Source organism: Miniopterus schreibersii, assembly GCF_964146895.1.
Source record: "Miniopterus schreibersii genome assembly, chromosome: 4".
NCBI lineage: Eukaryota > Metazoa > Chordata > Mammalia > Chiroptera > Miniopteridae > Miniopterus > Miniopterus schreibersii.
Window position 1 is genome coordinate 70,964,575 of NC_138105.1, and position 26,089 is coordinate 70,990,663.

The 26,089-nt window shown below is 50.6% G+C and overlaps 2 protein-coding genes across 7 annotated transcripts; one reads left to right on the plus strand and one right to left on the minus strand.

Moving 5' to 3' along the window:
* Window positions 1-2,743: 2,743 nt before the first annotated feature.
* On the plus strand, window positions 2,744-11,923 carry PALM3 (paralemmin 3). Of its 3 annotated transcripts, XM_081135153.1 has the most exons (8): window positions 2,770-2,885; window positions 3,832-3,999; window positions 5,347-5,395; window positions 6,448-6,528; window positions 7,083-7,222; window positions 7,353-7,437; window positions 9,725-9,770; window positions 9,885-11,923. In XM_081135153.1, the coding sequence occupies exons 3-8, from the start codon at window positions 5,351-5,353 to the stop codon at window positions 11,678-11,680; spliced, it is 2,193 nt and encodes a 730-aa protein (XP_080991279.1). In that variant the 5' UTR covers window positions 2,770-2,885; window positions 3,832-3,999; window positions 5,347-5,350; the 3' UTR covers window positions 11,681-11,923. The 3 variants fall into 3 exon arrangements, with proteins under 3 accessions (XP_080991278.1, XP_080991279.1, XP_080991280.1); XM_081135152.1 differs by lacking the exon at window positions 3,832-3,999 and having other exon boundaries at window positions 2,744-2,885; XM_081135154.1 differs by lacking the exons at window positions 2,770-2,885; window positions 3,832-3,999; window positions 5,347-5,395 and adding an exon at window positions 6,690-6,769 and having other exon boundaries at window positions 6,340-6,528.
* On the minus strand, window positions 8,170-26,058 carry IL27RA (interleukin 27 receptor subunit alpha). 4 transcript variants are annotated; one of them, XM_081135156.1, is made up of 14 exons: window positions 25,940-26,058; window positions 25,391-25,508; window positions 22,340-22,497; window positions 22,096-22,253; window positions 20,819-20,978; window positions 20,646-20,719; window positions 18,088-18,271; window positions 17,794-17,982; window positions 15,865-15,966; window positions 15,636-15,794; window positions 13,637-13,762; window positions 13,141-13,234; window positions 12,884-12,977; window positions 8,170-8,241 (listed from the first exon to the last, which is right to left on the minus strand). In XM_081135156.1, exons 1-14 carry the CDS (start codon window positions 26,034-26,036, stop codon window positions 8,227-8,229), a joined length of 1,728 nt encoding a protein of 575 aa, XP_080991282.1. In that variant the 5' UTR covers window positions 26,037-26,058; the 3' UTR covers window positions 8,170-8,226. The 4 variants fall into 4 exon arrangements, with proteins under 4 accessions (XP_080991282.1, XP_080991284.1, XP_080991281.1 ...); XM_081135155.1 differs by lacking the exon at window positions 8,170-8,241 and adding an exon at window positions 12,056-12,760; XM_081135158.1 differs by lacking the exon at window positions 13,141-13,234.
* Between the last annotated feature and the right edge of the window lie 31 nt (window positions 26,059-26,089).

The following is a 26,089-nucleotide window of genomic DNA, read 5'->3' on the forward strand; positions in this document are numbered from 1 at the left end:
TACTAGGCCTGCATGAATGTTGGGAATAAAGAAATAAATCAGACTCGCACGTCGCAGTTGAGCTTGAAATTGAGAGACAGGCACAATTATAAACAGAACAGTTTTGCCTCAATGTGGAATCCAGGACAAGAGTACAAAGGGAAGCCTATATACTACACATCTAAATTGTTAACAGTTATAAAATTGTTAACCTAAAAATAAAGGCCAGAGTGAGAGGCAACAGGCATTTATTTGAGACCCAACAGAATAGCTAGTTGGGAAGCAGTGATTCAGACAGAAACCCAACCAATGTTCCAATTAGGAGACAAAGGCAAGGGATATTTATGAGAAAGGGAAGGTGAACAATTATAGCAATAAAAGGAAGGCATTTCTATTGGTGCAGACGAGCTAACATAGTGATGCTAATTCTAAACTATGTTTTAAAATTTCAGTCCCATAGTCATTAGTTCAGTAGTCATATACCTGCTTTCTTGTTATCTTTGCAAACAGTTCTTTGGGGCACAATGTTGCTTTAGGCCCAGCCCAAAGTTTGTTTTGCCCTGTTTTAACATTCCAAAGGTTTGAAGGAAAAAGACATGCAAGGCAGCTCTGGCTCCATTTTAAAGTGGCTCCATTTATATAGTAATTATTATTGTTATTACATTTACAAAATCAAATTACAAGAAATTAAATGAAATATATTCCTGCCTCCAAAAGGTGAGAACAACCCATACGTCCACTAACAGATGAATGGATAAACAAAATGTGGTCCATCCATACAGTGGAATATTATTCAGCCATAAAAAGAAATAAAGCACTTATTCATGCTACAACATTGTGCTGAGTGAAACAAACCAGACACAAAAGGCCACATGTTATATGATTCCATTGATATAAAATTTCCAGAACAGACAAATCCATAGAAACAGAAAACAGATTGGTAGTTGCCAAAGGCTGGGGGAGGGAGAATGGGGAGTGACTACTCAGGGGGACAGGATTTCATTTTGGGGTGATGAAAAAGTCCTGGAACTAGATAGTGGTAAAAGTTACACAACATTGTGAATGTACTAAATACCACTAATGAGAAATTTTATATGTATTTTACCACAATTAAAACCAATTTAAAAAATATGTTCTCTCTTTATATCATGGCAAATATACTCTCAGAATGACCTAGAAGGCCGGGTTTAATGGACAACATTTTAATCCCTAGGAGTTTTGTACTAGAATGTGGGGTATGGGGAAACTCCAATCCTCAGTCTGGCCCCCTTTACTTCCCACCTCCAACTCTGTCCTGCATAGTAAGGAACCTTGTGCATGCACCTGGGGACCCTGTCCTACATGTCCAAGCTCTTTCCTCACCCATTCTCCCAATAGCTGTCCTTGGTCAGTTCTGGGGTCAGGGTCAGGTGAAGTGGCAGGGTGAGACACACCCTGACTGCATGGTCTGCCTTCAGGAAACCAAAGGCCTTCTCAGTGAGCTCAAGACCACTGGGACAGCCCTAGCCAGGTGGCTCAGTTGGTTGGGCATCGTCTCATACACCAAAAGGTTGCATGTTGGATTCCCAGTCAAGGCACATACATAGGTTATGGGTTCTATTCCCAATAGAGGCACATATGGGAGGCAACCAAGCGATGTTTCTCTCTCCCTCTCCCTTCCTCTCTTTCTAAAAATCAATAAAAGAATATCCTCGGGTGAGGATTTAAAAAAGAAACCAGCTTCCTTCTTATTTTAAAAAAACACACAGCAACACTGGACAAAAAAACAACAAAACACTGGGGCAAGGAATTCTGAGGTCCTAAGTACCCCCAGTAGGATCTAGAAGAGGGAGGTGCAGGTGTAGGTGGGGACCTTCCCTTTTCTTCATGGGAGGGTGTCCAATGGATGTGCTCTCTAAAGCAAGGAGTACAGGGCAAGGACCTTTCTCCTTGAGGTTCATGTCTTGAATTTGTACAGTGTGACCAAGGCTGTGATGGGGGAAGCACTGGAGACTATGGGAGACCAGCCTGGAGAGTAGGTTATTTCCCCAAGGGGCGGTTAAATGAAGCATGAAGTCAGCTGAGAAAGGAACTACTGACACTTTAATAATGACATTGGGGCAGGGGGAAGCAGAGACCCTCAAGATTTGGGTGGGAAGTTCTCTGGACCTTCCTCATCACAACCACATCCCAAGCTGTTATAGCATCTAAGGGTCCAGCACCCTGCCGGCCACTTATTCTAATTCTCCCTCTTCACAAAAGGGGAAACTGAGTCCTAGAAACTTGAGGTGAGTTGCCTATAGTTACCCAGAGCCCAGGTCTCCTGATTCCCACAGTGCTCAGAATCCTCTAGCTGGATCAGTCCCTCCCTCCCCACCCCAGAGCCAGGGTCTGGGAAGGGAGGGCAGTAAGTAGTGTGTAAGAATAGCCATCATGTGTGGTGTGCAAGGATGCTCACATGTGGGGGACCCTGGGTGGGCAGGCTGGACTTGAGGTCTCTGGCATACCAAGTGGGGGCGCCATTCTCTGAGGGGGTCCGTGACTCCCCACTCTGGTCCACATGCCCCACCATGCATGTGAGAGCATATTTGCAGGGAGGCAGCCTAGTGCAGCAAGGAGGCCAGTGGCTGGTAAATAATTTATCAGGACAGCTGATAGTACCTCCCCAGAACTGCTCGCCAGCCCCCAGCCCCCCTCGCCCCATGCACCTCCCGCCTCCCAGCCCAAACCAGCTGGACCAGCTCTCCTGGTGCCTGACTGCAGCCCCCCCCCCCCCCTCCTGCCAGCCAAGTCACAGCCTCCATCGAGGGCACCTTCAGGCGGGCAAGCGGGTGGTGGGTTCTGATCTCGGAGATTGGAGACCGGAACGTGGGCTTCTGGGCAGAGATGGCCCTGCAGAGCCAGGTGTGGTCTCCGGCCACACCCATGTAAGTGTCCAGGGGCAGGGGGGCGGGGGGCAGGTGGGCAGGGCCTGGGAGGGGCTCATGGAGTATACTGGCCTTTCCACTGGGGTGAGAGCCCCAGATGGCCTCTCCTAAGGGGACAAGGGGGAGTGGAGGGATGCCACTAGCCAACCTCGAAGGCTCTTTGCTGCCCCCCTCCCCAGAGAGTTGGGTGGGAGAAGTGAACCTCCACCCCCTTCTTTTGGGGGGATTTTCCGCTGGTAGGCTTCAAGCCCAAAGTCCAGCCTGGGGGTGGGGCTATGAAGGGGGGGGTGGGGAGGGTGGGGAATGACAGGGCCCCTCACTCCCCTGTTTTTGCCTCCAGGAACACCCTTCAGAGTCTATGGTAGGAGGAATTGCTTGAAATCTAACAGAAAAGTTAATAGCTCCTAAACTGGGAAAGATGATGGCAAAATTGAAATGATCACCTGTTTAATGAAATGACCACCAACTATTCCTGGTGGCAACAGGCCGCAGCTATGAACACTGTTCTTGCAGAGTTAGAGATAAACAATATCGAGTGCATGTACAGAGTATTTTAATATTTGAAGTGTGAGGGCCTTTTAAAGTAGGAGGGTGGAAGGACTCGAGGTTTGTAAAAATATCTGGAAAATGGGTTCCCCCCAGGGACCCCAATTTGGTTTCCTCACTCTTTTGGGTCCCCCATTGCATTATTCACCAACTACAAACCTGGTTGCCTAGCAACGGGAACCCGATCCCCCCCAGCAAGGAAGAGGCCAGGAGATTACATCTTGGGGGTGGGACAGCAGAGGGGGGACTTCAGTGGGGCAAAACTATTTAGCAGAGGGTCTGGCCTTCCTGCAAAGCATGACTTCAACCCTCTGCCCTAGCTGAAATCACAGCCCCCCAGGCTGATCTCTGGCCTCCAGGCTGCCAAGACAGGGTACCTGGACCTCCCTCTCTCCTCCAGGGTTTCTAGTATTTGGGGCCTAAGAGCTTCCAGCTCCAATACCAACTCAGTGACCTTGGACAAGACTTTTTGCTACTTCTTGGAGCCTCAGTTTCCCCATCCATAAGATGGGGACAAGAATACTACTTACCTCCTAGGATCTTTGGGAGGATTCAATGAATTATATAGGTAAACCATTTCACAGCGCCTGGCACATGGTATGCACTGGGTAATGGTTGGGTGATTTTATTCTCAGTTGGAATGTCAACTCAGCAAAGAGTCCACTACAGTGTCTCAAGATCAGGGCAGGGAGGGGGAGGGGGAGGTGGCTGTGGTAGCCTATTGGAAGCCCCACAGAGCACTTAGAGCACTATATATAGTAAATGCTAAATATGTGCTGATACTATAGCTGCATGGTGTGACCAGAGAAGATCTGGGAGGCCCTGCTTGAGTTTGGGCAATGAGGTTAATAGTCACTCAATAGTGTTAGCGCTCAAATTAATAAATGTTTGAGGGCTTGCCCTGTGTGTGCCCTGGGCTAAGTGTCCAGGACAACAGGCAGATAGATATATTCTTCTAGATATTGGCCTGTGAAGCACCTGCACATAGTTGGTACTCAGTGCACATCCTTGATGATAGGTTGATCCAGTGATGACTGTCTCTTAAGCACCACAATCAGTTTCCGGTTTCCAGAGTGAGCCCAGATGGGGCCAGGGGCAGCCCTGGAGTCTGTGAAGTGGGATCCTGGGATTCTGCAAGGAGGACAATGATGAGAGTATCTCAGGTTAAACCTTACATAGCAAATCCTCCTCCCCTCTTTTCAGCTCAGAGTCCAGGGCTAGGCAGCATGACTTGATGACCTTTGCCCCCTGAGGGTGGGGGCTGGCAGGTAGAGAAGGCAGCTCTGGAGTTACCATGGCAATGGTGAGTGTCCACAGTGGTGAGATGGACACTGCTCTCCCCAGACTCCCTCACCCCCCAGAGCTTAAGAGATCCTGGGTAGGAGTCAAAGTCCAGAGATGGTGTGGAATAGGAAGGAGATACAGCATGTTGGGGGTCTGGTGGAATTCGAGTTTCTGTAGGATGGACTGGAAATGGTTATTATAACTAATCAGCATTATCAATCATGGGAATTATTAAAGGTATTATGATTAATAAACTATGCTACCAGTTTTGGAGAACTATGTCCTAAGTTTTTTCTAGCATGGCTATTTCCTTGTTAGGGCATCTCTCTGCAAGGTCAGGGTCAAGCTATCCAGGTCCATTTGATAGATGAGGAAACTGAGACTCAGGTGATGTCAGGCCTAGGAAGGGCTTTAGCTCAACCTGTCATGGTCTCTGCTCCTTTTTCCTCACAGGACCCCTTCCTACCCTCTGCCCCAACTCCTCCCAAAGGGGAAATAGAGGAAATGCTGCGCTCTAGTTGCTTTCCAAGCAGCCCAGGGACCTTGCCTTAGAGAGGGGCATTCAAGAAGACAGCTTGTTGAGGGTGGGACCCTGGGAGACCCCTCCGAAGCCCCCGCCCTCTCCCCACAGGCCCATGGTCGAGAGCTCCCTCTACCGGCAGCGACTAGAGGTCATCGCGGTAAGTGACACCCTCCGGGTGCGCCCCGCCCAGCGCCCTGGGCAACTCCAGCCTAGGCCTCTTGCTTGCCTCCCTCCCATCCGGGGGAGATGGCCTAGCGCTGTGAAGTCGGGGAGCAGCACCCTCAGCTCCAGCCCTGCCTAAATCCTCAGTTCCCCTGTCTGGTTACCACCACCCCAAAATTGGTGAGGCTGCGATCCTGCACTTCCAGAATCTGCATCATCCGATGCTCCATCTAGAACCCCAATCTCCCAAACATCCCGAGTAACCCCCATCTCTGAGACCTCCATCTCACTAACCCCCATCTCTCTCATCCCTCATCTCTAGATCTGCATCTCCCTGAACCCTCATATATAAATGTTCATTTCTTTGGACCCCAACCTTCTGGCCCCCATATTTGTACCCCATCGTTCTGAACCCCACCTCACTAACCCCCATCTCTCTGTCCCTCACCTCTGCATCCAATCTCTCTGTCCCCCACTTCTGCACCTCCATCTCTCTGGACTCCATCACCACAGCCCAGTCTCGCCGAACCCCTATGACTGCACCTCCCTCCCATCCCTAGGGGCTGGCCTAGCGTTGTGAAGTGAGGGAGCAGCACCCTCAGCTCCTGCCCTGCCTGGGCGCCCCACCTAGATCCTCAGGCCCCTCCGCTCCCCGATTCCTCTGTCCGGTCACCACTCCTCCGGACCCTCATCTCATTAGCCCTCTTCCTTTGATCCCCTTATCTGGACCCCCTATCTCTGAACCCCGTCTTTCTTAACCCCATATCTCGGACCTCTACAGCTCTGTCTCCCCTCTAGATTTCCATCCCAAGGTTTGCCCCGCCCCCCATTCACAGACCCCCTCCCCCCATTCCTTGAGGGCCCGGCCCCCACGGAGTCTGGGGCGCGGCTGGCCCCGCCCCGCCCGCCCCGCCCCTACCGCTGCTGAGTCAGCGCCGCCGCAGCCCCCCAGCGCCCCGGCGCCCGCAGCCCCGCGAGTCCCGCGGAGGAGGCAGGGCGGGGGCGCGGCGGCCCCCCGGCCGGCGGGCAGCTGTCTTCTGTGCGCAGGAGAAGCGGCGGCTGCAGGAAGAGATCCGCGCGGCGCGCGGGGAGCTGGAGGAGGAGAAGCTCCGCGTGGAGCGCCTCAAGGTTGGTGGCGAGTGGGGGCGCCTGCCCGGCCTCGGCCAGGAGGTGGGGGGGTGCTGTGAGAGTCGGTTCGCGGGACCATCGGAGCCTCTGTCTAATTTGGGGGGAGCAGTTGGGGGCACTGGTTCCAGCTTTGAGGGCGACTGTTTTTCCCTGTGTGTGAGAATGGGTGATGGTGATGGAGACATTCGTGCCACCTTCGGGAAGAGTATGGGGACAGTGAAGATGTTTGTCCAACTTTGGGGTAAGGAGAGGCCAAGAAAGACATTGATTTCGCCTTTGGGAATGTATGTCCCATTCTGGAAGGGTTGGGGATGGTGATGGGTGCTGCTTCCAGCCTGGAGAAGTTATGGGCTGGTAATGGGGTGTCTGTCTGTCCCACCTAGCAGTGTTGAGGGAGCACTGAGGGCCTGTATCCCAGTCTGAGGGAGAAATGGCCGTCCCACCTGGGTCATTGTGGGGCTATGAGAAATCTGCCCAGCCTGAGGGGTGGGGAGGGGACCCTGCATAGGGCAGGGAAGTTCATATGGCCAGCTGGAGCCCCTTTCCATAACCAGAGAAAGTCTCTTCGGGAGCGGTGGCTAATGGATGGGGCTGAGGGACCTGAGGGACCGGAGGACGCCACCTTGCAGGACCCCCAGTCCCCCGAGGGCCAGGCACAGGCCCGCATCCGGAACCTGGAAGACAGCTTGTTCACGTGAGTGGGGTCCCTGCCTGCTGCCTTGGCCCCAGCATGGCCAAGGGTCTACTCCCAGGAGGTGGCAAATTGAGACTGGGGGTGTCCATTGAGCCTGGGGCTTGGCTCCCAGCAACCCCTTTTCTTCCAGACTCCAATCTCAGCTGCAGCTGTTGCAAAGTGCGTCCACAGGTGCCCAACACAAGCCCTCTGGCAGGCCTACCTGGCGCAGACAGGTGAGGAGGAGCAATGGTTAGGGAGGGGGTGTGGCCGCAGGGCCCCAAGCAGGACCTTTGCAAGTATAGTTTAGATACTTGGCCCTCTACTACTTCTTTGCTTTGTAGTCTTGGGCAAGTCACTTTCCTTACCCAAGCCTCAGTTGGCCTGTCTCTAAAAAGAGAACATCAGCCCAGCCGGGCGTGGCTCAGCAGTTGGGCGTCGACCTAGGATCCAGGCGATCAGGGTTCGATTCCTGGTCAGGGCACATGCCCGAGCTGTGGGCTGCAGCTGATCAGTGATTCTCTCATCACTGATGTTTCTGTCTCTCTCCCTCTCCTTTCCTCTCTCTGAAATCAATAAAGATATTTTTTTTTAAAAAAAGAGAGAGAGAATATCAGCACACACGTGGAATAGGTGTGAGGGAGGGTCCCCAAGATTGTAGCTTAACACTAGGAACAGGCATAAGGGAATGTTTTGATACATAGTTGCTAATATGAGGAAGGACAGAAAGTGTGAGGAGTACTCATGGAATTCAGTCTCAAAGGTGGGAATGGGTCATCATGAGATGCTCTTGGGATCTGAGGCATCTACACAGGGTTGGGATTTTTGTTTGTTTTCATTTTGGTAATGCCTTTATTAAGATAGAATCCACATGTCACACACAGGATTTTGAAAACCAGGATACTTCACAGTAAAATCTGGCTTGTCTGGGTTGTTCCCGAAATCCAAAGATCCCACCACATTTGTTCCTGGCCACAGTGAGGTGTGGGTTCTCCACAGTCTCCACCTCTCCCTGATGTCTTCCCTTAGCTCCCAGAAGCCTGTCACAGGACAGAGAAGGAGAGGAGACCTGTTAATCAGCATGGGAAGCACTTGTTGGGTTTTTTTATAAGCCAGAACTTTCTTGCCAGAGATGCACAAGGCATGCTTCCTGGCTCAAGGGAGCTCACAGTCCAGATGAGGAGATGGGGCACAAAGAGTCTGTGAGTGGAGAGCCCTGGGCTTGGGGGAGCTCAGAGGAAGCACCTTAGTGAGGTTAAGGATTCAAGGAAGGCTTCCTGGAGGCAGCGATATCTGTGCTGAATCTGGGTGGGAGCCAAGCATGAGGGGAAAGGGGATTCCAGGCAGAGGACAGCCTCTGTAAAGGTATGGAGGCTGGAAAGAGGAGATTAGGATCAGAGAACTGTGAGATCCATGGAGCTTGGTCTAGGCTTACTGCATGGCTGTCCCTAGTTCTGCTCCCTGAGCCCATGTTCCTATGGCTTCCTTCTTCACTCCATTCCAGTCATACTGACCACCTTTTCTGTTCCTTGAACTTGCCTAGCTTATTGCAACCTCAGGGCCTTGGCATTTGCTGTCCCCTCTGCCTGGACTGCCCTTCCCCACCTCTTGACTCAAGGCTGGCTCTTCTCATCTTTCATGTCTCTGTTCAATGTCACCTCCTCCCAGAGGCCCTCCTGCATCTTATACCTAAAGGAGGCACCCCATTACCTCCCAGGCACTCCTTAACCCCTCATCCTGCTTTTCTTTTTTCTGCCATAGTTCTCAGTCCCTGGCATTATATGTTTAAATATTTTTATTTATGACCTGCCTACTCCCATTGGAATGTATTTTTTTCCCCACCTGAAGTCACTGTGTCCCCAACAGTGACATCACTGGCAAGCCAGACTGCTCTGGGACACACAGTTGAAGGAACAGGCATGCTGGGGCAGGGCCATGTGGGTAGCTGAAAATATGTCACTAGCCCTGGGGCAAAGCCCCATCAGCAGCCAAAGCCTCTGGAAGATGATTGCCCCCCCACACACGTGCCTTAGAAACCAGAGGAGAGGTCATCAAAGTGCCCATCACCTTGGTTCAAGCGCCTTGTTTTACAGATAGGAAAACAGAGGCCAGAGAGGACAATGCCCCTTCCAAGGTTACATACATAGCAAGTGAGGGGCAGATTCAGGGAAGGACTTAGCCTTCCAGTCTCCCAGGACAGTGCTCTGCCCTCCAAGCGAGTTTGGAATGTATGTCCTAATAGCAAAAGGCTTAAGTGTCCCTTATGGTAACCTCAGTAGCTGTCAATACAGTAGGTCCCCAAAACAGAATATTAGCTGCACGACACAGTATTAAGCACCTACTTGTGCAAGGCACTGGAGCAGAGGGCAATAAGATGGGCGAGGAAGGCTGAGGTGCAGTAGAGGGTTTGGTCCTGAAGGTAATGAAGAGCCGCTGAGAGTTTGAGCAGGGGAGGGGTACTGGCATACAGGAGGCCAGAAGTGAAGACAGGCTGGCCTGACCTTGTCTCTGTTATTCCTGCAGGGTCACCGTCCACTCTCTCAGCCCACTGTGGAGGCAGGTACTGCAGGTAGGTATTTGTGCCCCTAGGTCTGGGGGTCCCAAGAGGAGGGGCCTGAATCTGGGTGGCCTGAATCTCATCCTGTCACCTTCCCTCTCTCCTATCCTCCCCTGACTTCCCCAGGCCAGACTGATCTGAACAAGAGAGCCTCCTTGCCAGCTGAACCAGTGGGCACATCTCTGGAGTCCCCGACTGAGCCCAGAGATGAGGCTGTTGGGGTTCTGCCAGCCCCAAGGCCGGTCCCTGGGGCAGCAGGGGCCTCCTCAGAAGCCAATGGCCCCTGCCCCAGGCCCAGCCCCCCTCCAGAGCAGGAGCAGGAGCAGGAGCAGAGTCAGGGGCTGACAGCATCCGACTGGGGGGTGGGTGAGGCCAAAGGAGGGGGTGTGGTGAAGGTGGTGTGGGAGGGGCTGAGGGCTACAGAGGACTGTGCCAGGGGGGCCACAGGCCCAGAGCTGGAGGCTAAGGTGGAGGAGATGGTGCTGGAGGCCATCGGGGACAGGCTGGAAGCCGACCGTCCAGAGCTCCCATCCTGGGTGAAGGAGGACAGGGGGGTTGTGGAGGTGGTGTGGGAAGGGGTGGGAGGCACAGAGGGCAGTGACTCAGAGGCTGCAGGGGAGACAGGCAGGGGCCCACAGACTGCGCAGACCAGCTCACGTAGGCTCCAGGAAGGACTAGAGGGAGCAGCTTCTGGAGAAGGGGGAGGGGCCCCCAGGGGCAGCCCTGATGGCTTCAGGCAGGGGGGCTCTGGAGGAGAGGAGGGATCGTTCATTTGGGTGGAGAGAGTGACCCTCAGTGAGGAATGGGAGGAACTGCTGGTGGAGGGGTTGGAAGGGTCGAGGGCACTGGGGAAGGAGGGAGGAGATGAGAATCCTCTGGGAGCGGAGAGGTTGAGAGGGGAGGAAACCTGGGAAGTGGAGAGGAGACAGGCAGAGGAATCCTTGGGCACCTGGAAGAAAGGAAGTGAAGAAAAGACAGAGGAAAAGGCAGGGGCTGAGTGGGGAGGAGTGGAGATGTCTCAGGTAGTAGAGAGGAAAGAAAGGGAGGAACCCTTGAAGCCAGAGAGGGGAGAAGGTGAGGGAAAGGTGGAGACCGAGAGGGAAGGGGGTGAGGAAGGACTGTCAGCAGAAAGCAAGGAAACTGAGGGACCTTTGAGGGCAGAAAGGGAAGGAGGTGAGGAGCCATTGGGAGTAGAGCAGAGTGGAAGTGAGGAAAAGTTGGAGGCAGAAAAGGAAGTTGAGGAACCATTGGGAGTAGAAAGCAAGGCAGTTGAGGGATCATTGAGGGCAGAGAAGGAAAGAGATGAGGAAAATCTCGGGGCGGAGGAGAAGGAGGTTGAGGAACCACTGGTTGTAGAGAAGAAAGGAGATGAAGACAAGCTAGAAGTGACTGAAGAGCCACTGATGACAGAGAGGAAGGAGGGTGAGGGGCCACTAACAGTAGGGAGAACAGGAGGTGCGGAGCCATTGGAGGCAGAGGAGAACCAGGAGGTCAAGGAAGATGTGAGTCCAGAAGAGCAGAGAAAGTCAGGAATTGGAAAAGAATGTCAGGGAGAGGAGGTGAGCGAGGCAGGGGCTCCCCTGGAGGCCAAGGAAGAGCTAAGGCTGGAGGAGGAAGGACCACAGCAGCCCCAGGAGAAGCAGGAAGGCTCCCTGGAGGAGGAAGCAGTAAAGCCCCAAACCCCTGCTGAGAGCCAGGACCCCTCAGGTGATGCCACACCCCTCCTGGCAGAGACCCCGGCTCCTGAGCAGCCCACCGAGTGCCAGCCACTGCTTCCAGTGGAGGGGCCCCGGGCTAACCCCAGTGCCCACCCTGTGCCCACCTATGCACCTGCCCAGCAGCCCGAGCCATCTGCTCCTCCTGAGGGTGAAGAGGCAAGTGGCCCTAAGCAAAAGACGTGCCAGTGTTGTGCGGTGATGTGAGTCCATGCCCTCCACCCCACGCCTCGCTCCTTTCACAGCTACCTCGGCCTCTTGGCATTCAGCAGAGGGTCCCAGGCACAGACAGGGCATATGGGACTGGCCATGGCATCTGGGAGCCTGCTGGCCCACATGTCCACCTCCACCTGGGCTTCCAGACCCCTTGTCCACTGCCTGTGACCCTGGCTCCCTTCTCTGACTAAGCCTTTATACTTGAAAATAAAATGTTAAAGCATTGAGACAGTTTGAATGTGTGTGTGTTTTGTACAGAACCTTACCATCTCCTGGTGGGAAACTGAGGTTTTCACTTGGCTAGAATCAAAAGATTATGAATCAGTGAATGTATAGGTGCAGCTGCTGTAACAAAAGACCTCAAGGTACAGTAACTATAAAAACATAAATTTATTTCTCTGGGTGGCTCTGATCCATGCAGTCACTTGGGGACTCAGGTTCCTTTCCATTTCTTGTTCCCACCCTCCCCTTAGGTCTGGCTGAAGCTAAATTATGGGCATGTTTATGTTTTTCCAGCTCATGGAAAAGGGAAGAGAATATGGAGGAGCCCCATACAGTCCCAGCTTTGGCACACATTCCATTGGTGAGAACTCCATGCATGGCCACATTTAGCTGCAAGGGAGGCTGGGAGTGTACCCAGTTACAGTTCTGTTACAGCAGCAGGACATATTTGGGGAGGTGGCTGCCACTCTGGACTTCATATATTTTCCTTTGTTCCCTCATCCATCCATCCATTTCCTATAGGTCCAGGCCTTCTCTGCAGGGGTCTTTCAATCTGAGCTCTTCCTGGCTGGGTATCCTCAGGCAAGTAGCTCAGTCTCTCTGAGCCTCAGTGTCTTCAGCTGTCAAATGAGCACCCCTCTCCTGGCCTGGGATCAGTTCAGGCCAGAACCTGGGGCCTGGGGATGGGGGTCCCAGAAGGCCTAGCTCCTCAGGTGTGGGCAGAAAATGTTTCTCATATCCAGAATCAAGCTGGGAGTAGGCCTGGGGGGACTCTATAACTGCTAGTGGCTCCATCTCCTCTACTTCCAGGGTGGGCAAGTCCCCGGGGGGCTGGGCCTGGGGCACCTCCTGGGAAGAGAGGAGGCTGTGATTATGGCCCCCATTCTCCCTCAGTGCTCCCACCCACTCCCCATTGTCCCAGCATCCCCCAACCCCCTGGAGGTTCCTGACAAGCCAGTCTTTTTTGCTCACCTCTATGTGGGGCTGGCTGGAATTGCTGTTGGCAGGATCAGGGACCTTCTCCCAGACCCAACGGGGCAGTATCTTGTGCCGCAAGTGGAGGCACCTGGCAAGCAGGTAAGAGTCAAGGAAGGGAATCCAGGGAATAACCCAGGTTGCAGGGACCAGGAATGTCAAAGAGCCCTGGGGTGGCCCCTTGCCCCAGAAGTTCAGCTATTGCCCAGCTGCCCTTCCCACTGGGCAGAGCCCCACATGTCTGACTGCCTCACCTTCCAGAGGTGGCCAGGCTCATGCCACAGCCTGTCAGAAGCAAGCCCCACAGGAGAAGGAAACCTGGCAGAATTTTCAACTTTAGGGTGTTATCTGGGGGAGAGGGGTAGAAGAACAGTTAGGCACCAGCAGTGGGCGGGGGGGTGGGTCAATTAAAGCTCACTGATGTACCAGGCTTGGGTGAGGGATGCAGATAAATGGGTGGAGCTTATGAAAATGAGTAGGGGGAACCGGTGAGGAAAATCTTGGGGTGGGAGTGAGCTTGTGAACAGAGCAATCATCAGTGAGAGGTCAAGGTTAAGGGTGGGTGAAATGGTCAGAGACACACATTGCCTGATAACCCACAGCAGTATTTAGCAGAATCAAAATACATCATCAATAATGACCCCCCCCCAAGTAAAAAGGTTGCCTAGTCATTGAAGCCCAGAGAATCATTCCATATCCCCTTCAAATGTAGCAGGCCCCCTACTATGGCAGTGCCACCCCACCCCCTACCTGGTAGGTGAAGCCGGAGGGTGGGACCAGGTGGGCCCTGTCCTGCGATGGTGGACGCCATCATCCACAGCTCACAGGGACCCCAGGGAAGGTTGGGCAGGGTGATTTTCTGGGTGCTGCCACTCACTGAAGGACAAACCCAGAACAGTTGGAGAAGCAGTCAAGTCCTACCTCAGGACCTTTGTATGTGCTTTCTCCCTGTCTGCAACATTCTCCCCCAGATATCCACACAGCTCCCTCCTTCAGGTCTTTGCACAAATGTTGCCTCCTCAGGGAGGGCTTCCCTCACCCCATCACATATAAAATTGCACCTCCTGCCCTAGCTGGTTTTGTTCAGTGGTTAGACCATTGATTGGCCTGTGGACTGAAGGGTCCTGGGTTCGATTCCAGCCAAGGGCATACACCTCTTTTGCAGGCTCAATCCCTGGCCCCGGTCGGGGTACATGTGGGAGGCAGTTGATGTGTCTCCATCACATCAATGTTTCTCTCTCCCTCTCTCTCCCTCTCTCTCTCTCTCCTCTCTCCCTTCCACTCTCTCTGAAAAGCAATGGAAAAAGTATCCTTGGGTGAGGATTTTTAAAAAAAAGTAAAAAATTGCACCTCCTTCGCAACCCATCTTGCCTGCTTCACACTCTACCCAGCATTTCTCACCATCTGACACACTGGTGAGATATTGTTTACTTTGTCAATCCCTGTGTGTCCTCTGTTAGAAAGTTAGAGCCCCATGAGGACCATATTCCCAGCACCTGGATCAGCCTGACACATGGAAAGCACTAAAAAATAATAGAGGTTTGAATAAACAAAAGAATAAATGAGTATCATATCCCTCACCTGCACAGAGCCTAGTGGGGGGAGGCTCCTTAGACCCAGGGTAGACATCTGCACCTCTCAGAGCTATTTTTGTTTATTTGTTTTACTGAATTGCTCTTTTTTGTTTTTAAGCTAAAAGAGGAAGTAGCTTTTTGATTTATTATAGGATTATAGGAAATGTGAACAGGAATCAGGATATATTGCCAAAGAAAGATGTCCAAGCAAAGTCCCAGATGAAAAAAAGAAAGTTGCAAAACATCAGTCATAAGACTCATGGGCCAAACCATAGCCTATAATATGGTCTTCTTTTACTACTAATAATGACAATATAAATGTACATATATTTAATAATAATATATGTTCGCTAGATACAATCATGGCAAAGCAATTATGCTAAAAAGTAGGCTTTATCAATTAGGGGCGAATGTGAAGTACTGATGTATTTAGGAGTGAAATGGTACCAAAGACTCTAGGGAGAAAAGTGTGGGGGAGTAAATTGAAACAAGATTGGCAAAATGTAGGTAATTACTGAAGCTGGATGGTAGACACACCAGGGTTTGTCATAGTCTCCCTACTTCTGTATGTGTTTGAAATTTTCTACAATAACAAGTTAAAAATCTTCAAAAAACCAACTCCTATCTATGTCAACATACATATGAAAAAACCTGGAAACTTGTAAGTATCAGTGAAATTATGAAAATGCTGATATTCTCGATGATACATGTCAGCTTTTGTAACAAGCACAGATAGTTTTTGTAATTAGAAAAAAAAAGGTAATATATTTTTAAAAGGAATTTGTGCCCAGAGTAAAAATGTAGCCTACACCCAAAAGTATAAATTTATTTTCGTATTTCTGCTTTAGCTTTGCTCAATGCCGGGTTTAGTGTTCAAAAAATGGAACCATCCCAGCATTTGGAATCCTTTCATATTTTTCACTTAATAAAATATGACAGACATCTTTCAATGTCAATAAATATAGATTGGAGTCTTTATTTTTAATGGCCAAATGACAGTCCATTACATTGAGAACCACCAGGGTTATTGTCCAATAGGGAACTGATGACATCATGTGTTCTCCCAGGGGCTGAGAGGGAACCAAAGGGGCCCATCTGAGGACAAGGGGTGAGGCAGACTGATGGCCTGGTCTTGTGGGGGCTGGGAGCTGGGGGCAGGAGGCAGAAAAGCTCACCATTCATGCAGACAGAAGGCCTGGTCCCACTCTGTGTGCACAAGGTGTAGTGGGTGAGGTGGCCTCGAAGTTGGTGTCTTGGGACCTCTCCCCACGCTATGACAGGGGTCCCTGGGGGAGCATCCTCGAGTCGCCAAAGCGCTGGCCCCACTAAAGGTACTGGAGAGAAAGCCAGTGTCAAGGTCTGTCAGGGCTCCAGGACCCTCCACCTTCCAGCCCCATCGCTTACCTAGTTCCTCTCTGAACCTCCATACTGAGGGGGCAGGGTACAAACCCTCAGGAGAGACGGCCGTCACTGTGATTCGGTAGGGGACCCCTCCTTCAAAATTCCCTGTGGGGTGGGGGTAGGAGCAAAGACCAGTTTCAATTGGCTCTTCCTCCCCCACTCATTTCCTACGTAACTGGAGCCTTCACTTGGGTCTCCAGGACACGCTGAGATCAAGACCTGGGTATAAGTCATTTACCTAGGAAGTAACCCCAGAAAACCAGGGGGCCAGTGGAGAAGCGAAACAGGGAAGGAAAAGCAGCCTGTAAACTGCGCGGTGGAAAACAAGTTTCCGATGTGGGCGACGGAGGTTCACTCCCGCTGGTGACCTCTGGGAGGCAGCAGAGGGCACGCGCCCGAGACCCATCCCGTTTGAGGAAGGAGCTGGGGTCTTTACCCACCAACCCTTATTTGTCAATGGTCAGGCTTAAGTCCCTGCGCTTCCAGCCTTCTACCCAGGCAGGCAAAATGCTTCAGGGACCAGACACAGGCCTCAAGCCAAGAAATGCTGAGAGATGGACAAACACTGGGCTAGGATGGGGCCCCTGACAGCACCCATGACAGGTAAGTGAGGTTTCTAAGGTCCCTCCTCAAAACGACTGCTGCTGCATGGCCTTCCCTGACTGGGAATTTTCCAGAACTGAGGTTCTTCTTCATTTGCCCATATATATTTATGGACCTCAGGACTCTGTCCTACATTTCTCACTCAACACCTTCTCATGCTCTCTCAAGTTCTTAACCTCAAGGAAGGCCTCCCCAATGTCAGGTCCCAGCTCAGAACTCATTGCTGAGCCCAAGACTTGCATTTGACAGTCTCCTAGACAACTCCACTTGGATAAGCCTCTCAGATGCAGACATGTCAAATGGGTCCCCAAAATTCTAATCCAAGACTTCCCCAACCAGAACCTGCCCGCTTCTCTCCCCTCCTCAGTCTCCACCTGGTCCAGCCCTCATCATCTCTGGCCTAGACTAGTACAGTTCCTTTTCTCAGCTTCCAACACCCCCACCCCCGTCAACCCAGTTTGTTCCTCCTCCCACATCAGCCAGGGGGCACATGTGAGCACTGAGGCAGGGCACCTCCCTCCTCTGTTCAAAATCCTCTGTGGATCCCACCTCACTCAGACTAAAAAAGGCAAAAAGTCCTCCCTGTGGCCCATAAGGCCCTGCACACTCTGCCCCATTATCTCTTGGCCTTCACCTCCTCCCACTCTCCCCTCACTCATTCCACTCCTGCCACACTGGCCTCCTCACTGACTCTAACACATCAGATACATCGCTGCCTCATGGCCCCTGCAGTATCTATTCCTTCTTGCTTTTTCCTCAGACACCCTCGTGGCTCCCTTCTCACCTCCTTTAGGCCTTAGCTCAAATGCCACTTTCTCAGAGAGGCCTTTCTTAACCTTTCTTTCTAAAACAGCAACTCCCCCTTCCCCCTTACACTGATTTATTTTGCCCCCATTACCTTATAGGTACTTGCTTTTGTTTCATTAGCTGCCCCCCACACAAGAATGTTGCTGAGAGGGAGAATGGAATGACATAGCTCAGGGTTTGGATTCAGGAGCCTGACTATGTCATTTAAATCCTGGTCCTACCACCTACTTGCTGTGAAGCCTCAATCAAGTTGCTTAACCACCCTGGGCCTTTCTAGTCATCTGTAAATGAGCATGACAATAGCAGAAACCTATTTCATAAGGAAGTTTGAATGATTTAATGCTTATGGTAAATGCCAATAGACGTCAGCTGCCATCACTGTGTACCAGTGTCTAGAACAGAAGCTGGCACACGGTGGGTGGCCAATGAATTAATGATACTTAAGCATAACATTCTTTCCGGCATACCCACCCATCAGTCTGCTCTCCCAACAGCTGGAATGGGAGCCCAGGTGTACCTCACCTGGCAACAGAGCACTGAGGTTCCCGGGGGGAAGCCGGACCCAGTTGAGGTTCTCTAGGGGCTCCCCGTCTCGAGCCCAGTCCACCACATGCTCCTGCGGCTCCCCAGACCCCTGTTGCCAAGTCACCAGCAGCTCTGTGCTCCCAGCAATGCTGCTAACCACCACACCTCGGGGGGCAGAGCCTGAACCTAAAGGGGAGGGAGAAGAAGTCTCAGCTGCCAACTCAGGAGGCCCCCTCCTGGGCACTTCCAGGGCACTGAATGGAGGAAGTCCACAGCCTCTTAGCCTCTTACCCAAGCAGACGAGAGAAAGGTTGGTGAGAGGCTCCCAGCTTGTGGCATTGACAGCAGACACTGCAGCCCACTCTGCCTGGGTTGGGATGGAGGAGCTACAGCAGGGAGTCTCCCGGCGGATCAGCTCCTGACCTTTAACCTGGAACCAGACTCTATAGCTCACCTGCACACAGTGCCCCAGGGCCTGTGGGATGAGGGAAAGAACGGGTTACTATCTCCCATTTTATCAGACACCTACTGTGTGTCTCAGTGAGGTCACCTGACAAACCAGTCAGTGAAATATTTGTGTTGGCTCCACTTTACAGATGAGGAAACTGAATCTCAGAGGGGCTTAACAGCAGAGGTGGGATTAGAATACAGTCCCAGGGCCAGGACTAGGGTGAGGTGAGTAAGGCACCCACCTTGGGTGCAAAATTTAAGGGGGAGAATACAAAAAACCCAGTAATCAAGATAAATTATAATTTAATCAATCAAAAGTAATAAAAAATCCTGTAACAAAATATCAACATTTTAAGTAAAGATAGGATCTGATCCTGCACATATACAACCCTGCCTCACTCGCCTCACCCTAGTCTGGGTCCTATGCAGTTCTTAGGGATTTCAGAATTCCCACTATTGCATAGAGGATTAGTTATATATAGTAAAGAGAATGGTACCCTCCAGGGGGATTTGGGGAAATGTGTGGGGATTTTTGGTTACCTCAATGATTGGTATTGAGGGGCAAGAATCAGGGATGCCACACTGTCCTAGAAACAAAAAACTATCCATGACCCTTATGATTTGAATGCCATTGCTACTGGAAACTCTTGTAAATGAAAAACCTGTCTAATAATTTTAATTGATCCTAAACCAAACAAAATCATTTGGGGGTCTGGTTTTAATATTCATGGAATTTTTAAATATTCAGGACATATGGGGACTTTGTAGGCAGTTTTTATTATCAACTCCCAGCACAATCTGTGTTTTGATGAGAGAATTTTTGTTTTTTAATCGTCACCTGAGAATATGTTTGTTTGTTTTTAATTCTTACCCGAGGATACTTTTTTCCCATTGCTTTTCAGAGAGAGTAGGAGAGAGAAAGACGTGTGAGAGAGAAATATTGATCAGTTGCCTCCCAACTCACCGCAGAGATCAAACCCGAAACCTAGGTATGTGCCCTGACTGAGAATTGAACCCACAACCTTTTGGTGTATGGGACGATGCTCCACCCAACTGAGCCACCCGGCCAGGGTGATCAGAGAACCTTTTAATGTGCCTTGCGTCACCTCACCCCTCTGAAGTCCCTGGGAATTGGCTCTATGGCATGGCATGTGGTTGATTTTGGTAAATGTCCTGTTTGTATATGGAAAGAACACATGTCCTGAGTTTTTATGTGAGTCCATTAGATTGTTTGTTAATCACATGTTCATAAATTCTAGATCTTGACTTATTTTCCTTCTGTTTGTTATGAAATTATTGAGTGGTGTATTAAAATCTCCCACAAAGGTTGCGAATTCATACATTTCTCCTATAGTTTTGTTTTTTTGCTTTATGTATTTTAAAGTCATATGATTAAGTAAATTTAGATTCAGTACTCTTAGATCATTCTGGTGAACTCAATTTTTTGCCATTACGTAGAACCTTATCTCCCCATTATTTTCTACTGAATATTACAGTGAGAACACTGTATTATGTATTTTTTAAAACATGTGTTTACATGGGTTATACTATCTGGGTATTTTATTTCGGTATAGTAAAGGGGCATTACAAAGTATGTGTTACACAATAGGGACACTGAGGCTGTAGATTTCTGTTCGAAAGCCAGTACTCTCAGCTCTGCCACTTACTAGTTGTGTGGTTTAGGGCAATCTCCATGTCTTATTTTTCTTATCTATAAGGTTAGTCAATATAAATAAGAGTGTGGGCTAGGGCCTGGCACATAGTAAGAGCTCTATAAGTGTTATGTAATGGTTAAAATGAATGACATTAGATTACGTGGCTCAAGAAGATATGGGCCCTGTTGTTTTGTTCCTTGCCATACTTACTGTGAGCCAGGGCCTAGTAATGCCTGGAACATAGTAGGTACTCAACAGATTTGGATCAGTGAGGACTACTGTACCCGTGTCTGTCATCTCATAATGCCCTAGCCCTGTGCCAGGACCTCTCTGAGCATTCGCCTCCTTTAAGCCTTGAAGCAACCTCTAGAGGGCAGTACAGGAACCTCTGTCTTTTTGTTTGTTTGTTTGTTTGTTTGTTTTGGTTTTTTAACTATAAAGCTTTTTTTTAAAAAAAAGTTTTTATTAATTTTAGGGAGAGTAAGGGAGAAGAATAAAGAGTTAGAAACATCGATGAGAGAGAAACATCGATTGGTGGCTGCCTCCTGCACGCCCCCTACTGGAGACTGAGCCCGCAACCCAGGCATGTGCCCTGACCGGGAATTGAACCAGTGACCTCTTGGTTCATGGCTCGATGCTAAACCACTGAGCAACACTGGCCAGGCCCTCTGTCTTGTTTACATCATTGTTATTTGGGGGTTTTCTGATACATGCAGAGAAATATAACTGGTCCCCACAACTCACCTTCCACAGAAGCAGGGATTTCTGCCCACCTTGTGTCCCACAGACGTCCCCTGATATCCAAACATCTTTTGGAGCTGACAAGGATGACGAAGGGGCACAAATGAAAGAGGCATGAATGGACAGACTTCCAGAAGGGGGAACAGAGGTACAGGGGAAAGCCAGGAGGTCCTTACCAGAGGGCAGAGTCTGGAAGGACAGAATGGGGCTCCACTCGCCCCACAGATCCTCTTCTTTCTCCATTCGGCAGCGGCCAGATACCTCGTAGCCAGTGGCCAGCTCTAGGTCCTGGATCTCAACAGGGGTTAGGGGTATGGACCTTAGTTCTGGTTCCAGCTGGGGAGAGACAGGAGAGAGCAATGAGGCTGAGGGCTGAGTTGATAGTAATTGATCTTATATGTCATCAGGGTGGCCAACTATCCTGCTTTACCTGGGACTGAGAGGGTTCCCAAGACATTGGATTTCAGCTTTAAAATTGGGCCCTGCCCTGATTGGTGTGGTTCAGTTGGATGAGCATCATCCCCTGTACCGAGAGCTTGCAGGTTCAATCCTGGTCAGGGCACATGCCCGGGTTGCAGGGGCTTTATTCCCCGTAGGGGGCGTGCAGGAAGCAACTGACTGACATGATGCTCTCACATCAAGTTTTTTTTCTCTCTCTCCCCTCCTTTCCCCTATCTCTAAAAATCAATAAACTACTCTTAAAAAAAAAAATTGGGCCCTATGTGCCAGGTATGACAGTAGGTGGTAAATTCTGTTATTATTCCCATTTTACAACTTAGGAAAACTGAGGTCCAGAGAGAGGAAGTCACTTGCTTAAGGTCACAGAGCTGGTGAGTGCTGCAGCTGAGCTTTGTACCCAGGCAGTCAGGTTCCAAATTCTGCAACTCAGCATTGCTATGAATTGCATGAATAATCAGTGACAGTTCTGCTCTCTATTGTGTTTTACATCAAAAGCTGTGGCTGAGCCCAGCTGGCATGGCTCAGTGGTTGAGCATCGACCTATGAACCAGGAGGTCACAGTTTGATTCTTGGTCAGGGCACACGAGAGGGTTGCGGGATCAATCCCCAGTAGGGGGCATGCAAGAGGCAGCCGATCAATGACTCTCTCTCATCATTGATGTTTCTATCTCTCTCTCCCTCTCCCTTCCTCTCTCTGAAATCAATAAAAACATATTTTTGTAAAAAAGAAAGAAAAAAAAGTTTATTTTTTCTCAGAAATTCCAAGTGGAATTTGGATTGAGACTGCATAGAATTTATAGACTTGGGGAGGTGGAGAGTAATTCTTTAGTTGAAGGATATACATGTACAAGTCCTTTGTGTAGGATGCAGACAGATTCCAGGGGCAGGTGAGAAATGGGCTCTGGGCTTAGTCTCTGATTTGGGGATACTATCTGGATGCCCCAAATCATCACAAATGATGATAGGGTGGGGGGAAAGCACCTTTGATACTCACCAGGGTCCAGGATATCTGCTGGCATCTTCGGTAGTGGAACTGGCAGACCAGGACCTTATGGGGTGGCCACACAGGTGGGGACCATTGGACAGTGGCCTCCAGGGGGTAATCCTCTGAAAAGTCCACGTCAGGGTCCAGTTGGGGGGCTTCTGGCTTCACTGAGGAGGGGAGACCAGGGTGCATTGAGTTGGGGTCTCCAGGACCACCCACCCTCCAGATAGCAACCCACCCTACTGCCTGTTACTTTGTGTTTCCAGGTTCACGAAGACTGGGGGCCACAGAGGCCGGCCCGCCTCTGCCCCCCAGACAAGGAGTTCATCAGATGTCGTGAACTGTTCCCGTGGGATGGCCACCCAGCTCTGCCCTGTAGGCACTGCGACAGTCCAGGTTCTGTTGGAATGACTGTGAGGAGAGATGGGGGAGTTGGGGGGATGTATACATAGGGCCAGGCCCAAGCCATAATAACTGCTCTGCCTGGGTTCAAATCCCAGCTCTATTGTTTTAGAGCTGTGTGACCTTGACAAGCAACTTAACTTCTCTGTGCCTCAGTTTCCTTATCTACAAAATGAGGGCAATAAAAGCACATGCTGAAAGGGCTGAATAGAGGAGGGGAACCAATCTGATAATAAATGGAATGCATTTAGAACACCATTGGGTGCATAACATATGTTACGTGAATATCGGTTATTATATTTATCGAGCACCTGCTCTATATATGCACATTCATGTCTATGCAACCATTCGCTCAGCAAATATATGTTGTCCCAGGCCCTGTTGTAGAAATTGAGAATAGGACTATGACCAAAGCAGGCACGAGCCTGCTCTCTGGAGCTGGTGTTCCAGGGGGGAGGCAGATGAGAAACAAATATATAACTGATGGTGGTATAAGCCATATAAAGAACAGTCAGGCAGGGTGAAGACGAGGCAGTGTGGTGATGGGGTGAGGATTGACAGCTATTTTAGGGAGGGTAGTCAGGAAAGATCTCTCAGACAAGGAGACATTTGAATAAATGCCTGAAGGACGTGAGGGTGGAGCCATGAAGGATCTGGGGGAAAACATTTTAGGAAGAGAGAACAGCCAGTGCAAAGGCCCTGGAGTCAACTGCCTGGTGTGTTTGAGGGAGAGGGGGAAGGAGGCCTGTGTGGCTGGAGTGCAGTGAGTGAGTGGGACAGTGGGAGGAGGTGAGGGCAGGAAGGTGACAAGCAGATTGTGCAGGTCCTAGTGGGCCACAGGGAAGACCAGCTTTTACAGTGAGTGAAGTAAGAGCCCTGAAAGGCTGTGAGCAGAGGTGAACATGCCCTGACTCAGATGTTCACAGGTGCCCTTAAGAGGCTGTGGGGTTGAGGGTGGAAACCAGAGCCCAGGGAGGAGGTCACAGAACTGGTGAGTGCTGGAGCTGAGATTTGTACCTAGGTACTGAGCCACACAGTCCAGGCCAGCAATGGTGGGAGCTGAGCCAGGGTGGGTGCTGAGGAAGTGGGGAAAGTCAGATTCTGGAGGTGGGGTCAGCAAGGCTTGCTGATGGATCAGATGTGGGTGACAGACAGAGGAACTGAGGAAGTTCCCAAGGATTGGATTTCAAAGGCTCAAAAACTGGAGTCCTCATACATTGCTGGTGGGAACATAAAAGGTAGCAGCTGCCTGGGCCTGTGTGGTTCAGTGGTTAGAGAGTCGGCCCTGGTACCAGGTCGGACCTGGTTTGATCCCAGGTCAAGGGTACGTGCCTGGGTTGCAGGTTCAATTCCTGGCCCCAGCTGGGGTGCATGCAGGAGGCAACCAATTGGTATCTCTCTCGCATCGATGTTTCTGTTTCTATCTCTCTGCCTCCCTCCCTTCTTTTCTCTCTAAAAATCAATGGAAAAAACATATTTAGTTGAGGATTAACAACAACAAAAAGCTAAACACAGAATTGCCACATGACCCAGCAATTCCACTCCTATATTTATATATATACTAAAGAGAATTGCAAACAGGTGCTCAACAACTTGTACACACATGCTCATAGTAGCACTAGTCACAGTCTCCAAAAGGTGGAAACAACCCAAATGTCCATCAACAGAGGGATGGATGAACCAAATGTGGTCACACCATACAATGCAATGTGGCTGAGCCATAAACAGGAATGAAGTTCTGATATGTGCTACAATGTGGATGAACCCTGAAAACATTATGCTCAGAGAAAGAAGCCGGACACAAAAAACACATTGTGTGTGATTCCATTGATATGAAATGTCCAAAACTGGCAAATCCACAGAGACAGAAAGCAGATTAGTGGTTGCCAGGAGCTGGGAGGAGGGAGGAACTGGGACAAATTGCTATTGGAAATGGAACTTCCTTTTGGGGTGATGGAAATGGTTTGGAACTAGGTAGAGATGGGGGTTCCACAACATTGTGAACATAACAAAGCCACTGAATTGTTCACTTTAAAATGGTAAATTTTATGTTATGTGAATTTCACATCATTAAAAAAAGGGCAGGACCTTCTCTGAATCCCCAACCCCCTACCAATGAAATGTACTTAATGACACTGACTTGCACACTTTAAAATGTTTGGGGGGGAAAAAGTAAATTTTATACGTGCATCCTACCACCACTAAAAAAAAAAAAAAAGGCCTGGTCTGTGTGGCTCAGTTGGTTGGGCTTCGATGTTCTGCTCTAACCTTGAGGTTTCTCTCTCTCCCCCTCTCCCTTCCTCTCTCTCTAAAAATCAATACTATATATATATATATATATATATATATATATATATATATATATATATATTTAAAGCCAGCCCCCAATGCCCTTTTTCTCTTGGTTCACTTAGCACATTTGAAATGACTTTGTTTCCAGGTGTGATTCATCATGAAGGAAGGGCAGTTGCAGGCCCAAGAAGGGCCAGGCTTTCTGTTTGCCTCTTTCAGTGCTGCACCTCCAGCACCAGACTGAATGATCTTTTCATATGCTCAGAGTGGTTAAGCTACTTGCCTAAGGCCACACAGCAATAAAAAACAGCATATAATTATTAAACATTTTCTCTTTGCCAAGTGCCTCACTCATTGGGTCCTCAGAACCAGCCCTGGGAGGCAGGTTTCACTTATTATCACCATTTGATATCTGAGTCTCAGAGAGAGAAAGTGACTGGTCCAGAGTCATGCAGCAGGGAAATGAAGGAACCTGGAATTATTGAAGGGCTTGAGAGTTGGGGAGGACTTGTGGGCAGGACTCGTGGGTCCTCTCAACTGGAGAAGGTGGGGACCTGAGCCCCCACCCCTCCAAAGTCTCACTTTCCCCAAGCCACCCCATTGTACTCACTACTTCTGGCTCTGCAGGTGCAGCATGGAGGGTGTTCCCAGGTCCCCAAGAGGCTCCCATGAGCAGTTCAAGTCGCCTAAAGGTCCAACACCGTAGCACTGCAGGGACCCTGAGCTTCCTGGGGGGCGGGCGGCAGGGTCCCAGGGAAGGGGTCAATTCCCCCAGCCTCCTGCACTGCCCACAGCCTGACCTTCCCCCAAGTTCTGATCATCATGGAGGGTGATAGGGTCCCTCTCTGGAGCGAGCAGCAGGAAGGGGGCGCTGGGCACCTCTAGCCGGCTTAGGGCATGGCTCCTCCCCTCCCTCTCCCAGCCACATCCTGTTGCCACCCGAGAGCCCCCACCCTCACCCCATCCCCACCCGGAGCCCTGACTTCCACCTGCCTCCCTCTCCCCACTCCGTCCCGCACCCCGTCCCAGCCCGGAAGGGAGCGGAGCGCTGCCCGGGCCTCTGTCATTCATTCGGGGGACTGGGGTTCGCCCTGGAGGATTTGCGCTTTAAGGGTGAGCACGAGGTAGGCGCCCAACACGAGCTCGCCCCACGACTCACCCTGGGGACTCGTCCAGCGGAGCAGCAGCAGCAGAGGCAGGAGCGCGGGCCTCGGCCTCGGGAGCAGCCGGCGGGGCGCGGCCCAGGCCCCCCGCATGGCGCCCCCGCGCCCCGGTCTGGCCGCGCGGCCGGCCCCGCAGACCAGCCCCC

What these genes read in the sequence shown, in the direction of transcription:
- PALM3 (XM_081135152.1), top strand. Translation starts at nt 2,845, where the DNA reads ATGGCCCTGCAGAGCCAGGTGTGGTCTCCGGCCACACCCAT. An exon ending in TGGTCTCCGGCCACACCCAT is followed by an intron (nt 2,886 to 5,346) that starts GTAAGTGTCCAG and finishes CTCTCCCCACAG; the next exon opens with GCCCATGGTCGAGAGCTCCC. An exon ending in GGCCTACCTGGCGCAGACAG is followed by an intron (nt 7,438 to 9,724) that starts GTGAGGAGGAGC and finishes TTATTCCTGCAG; the next exon opens with GGTCACCGTCCACTCTCTCA.
- IL27RA (XM_081135155.1), bottom strand. Translation starts at nt 26,036, where the DNA reads ATGCGGGGGGCCTGGGCCGCGCCCCGCCGGCTGCTCCCGAGGCCGAGG. An exon ending in CGTGAACCTGGAAACACAAA is followed by an intron (nt 22,254 to 22,339) that starts GTAACAGGCAGT and finishes TCCCCTCCTCAG; the next exon opens with TGAAGCCAGAAGCCCCCCAA. An exon ending in AGCAGATATCCTGGACCCTG is followed by an intron (nt 20,979 to 22,095) that starts GTGAGTATCAAA and finishes GTCTCTCCCCAG; the next exon opens with CTGGAACCAGAACTAAGGTC.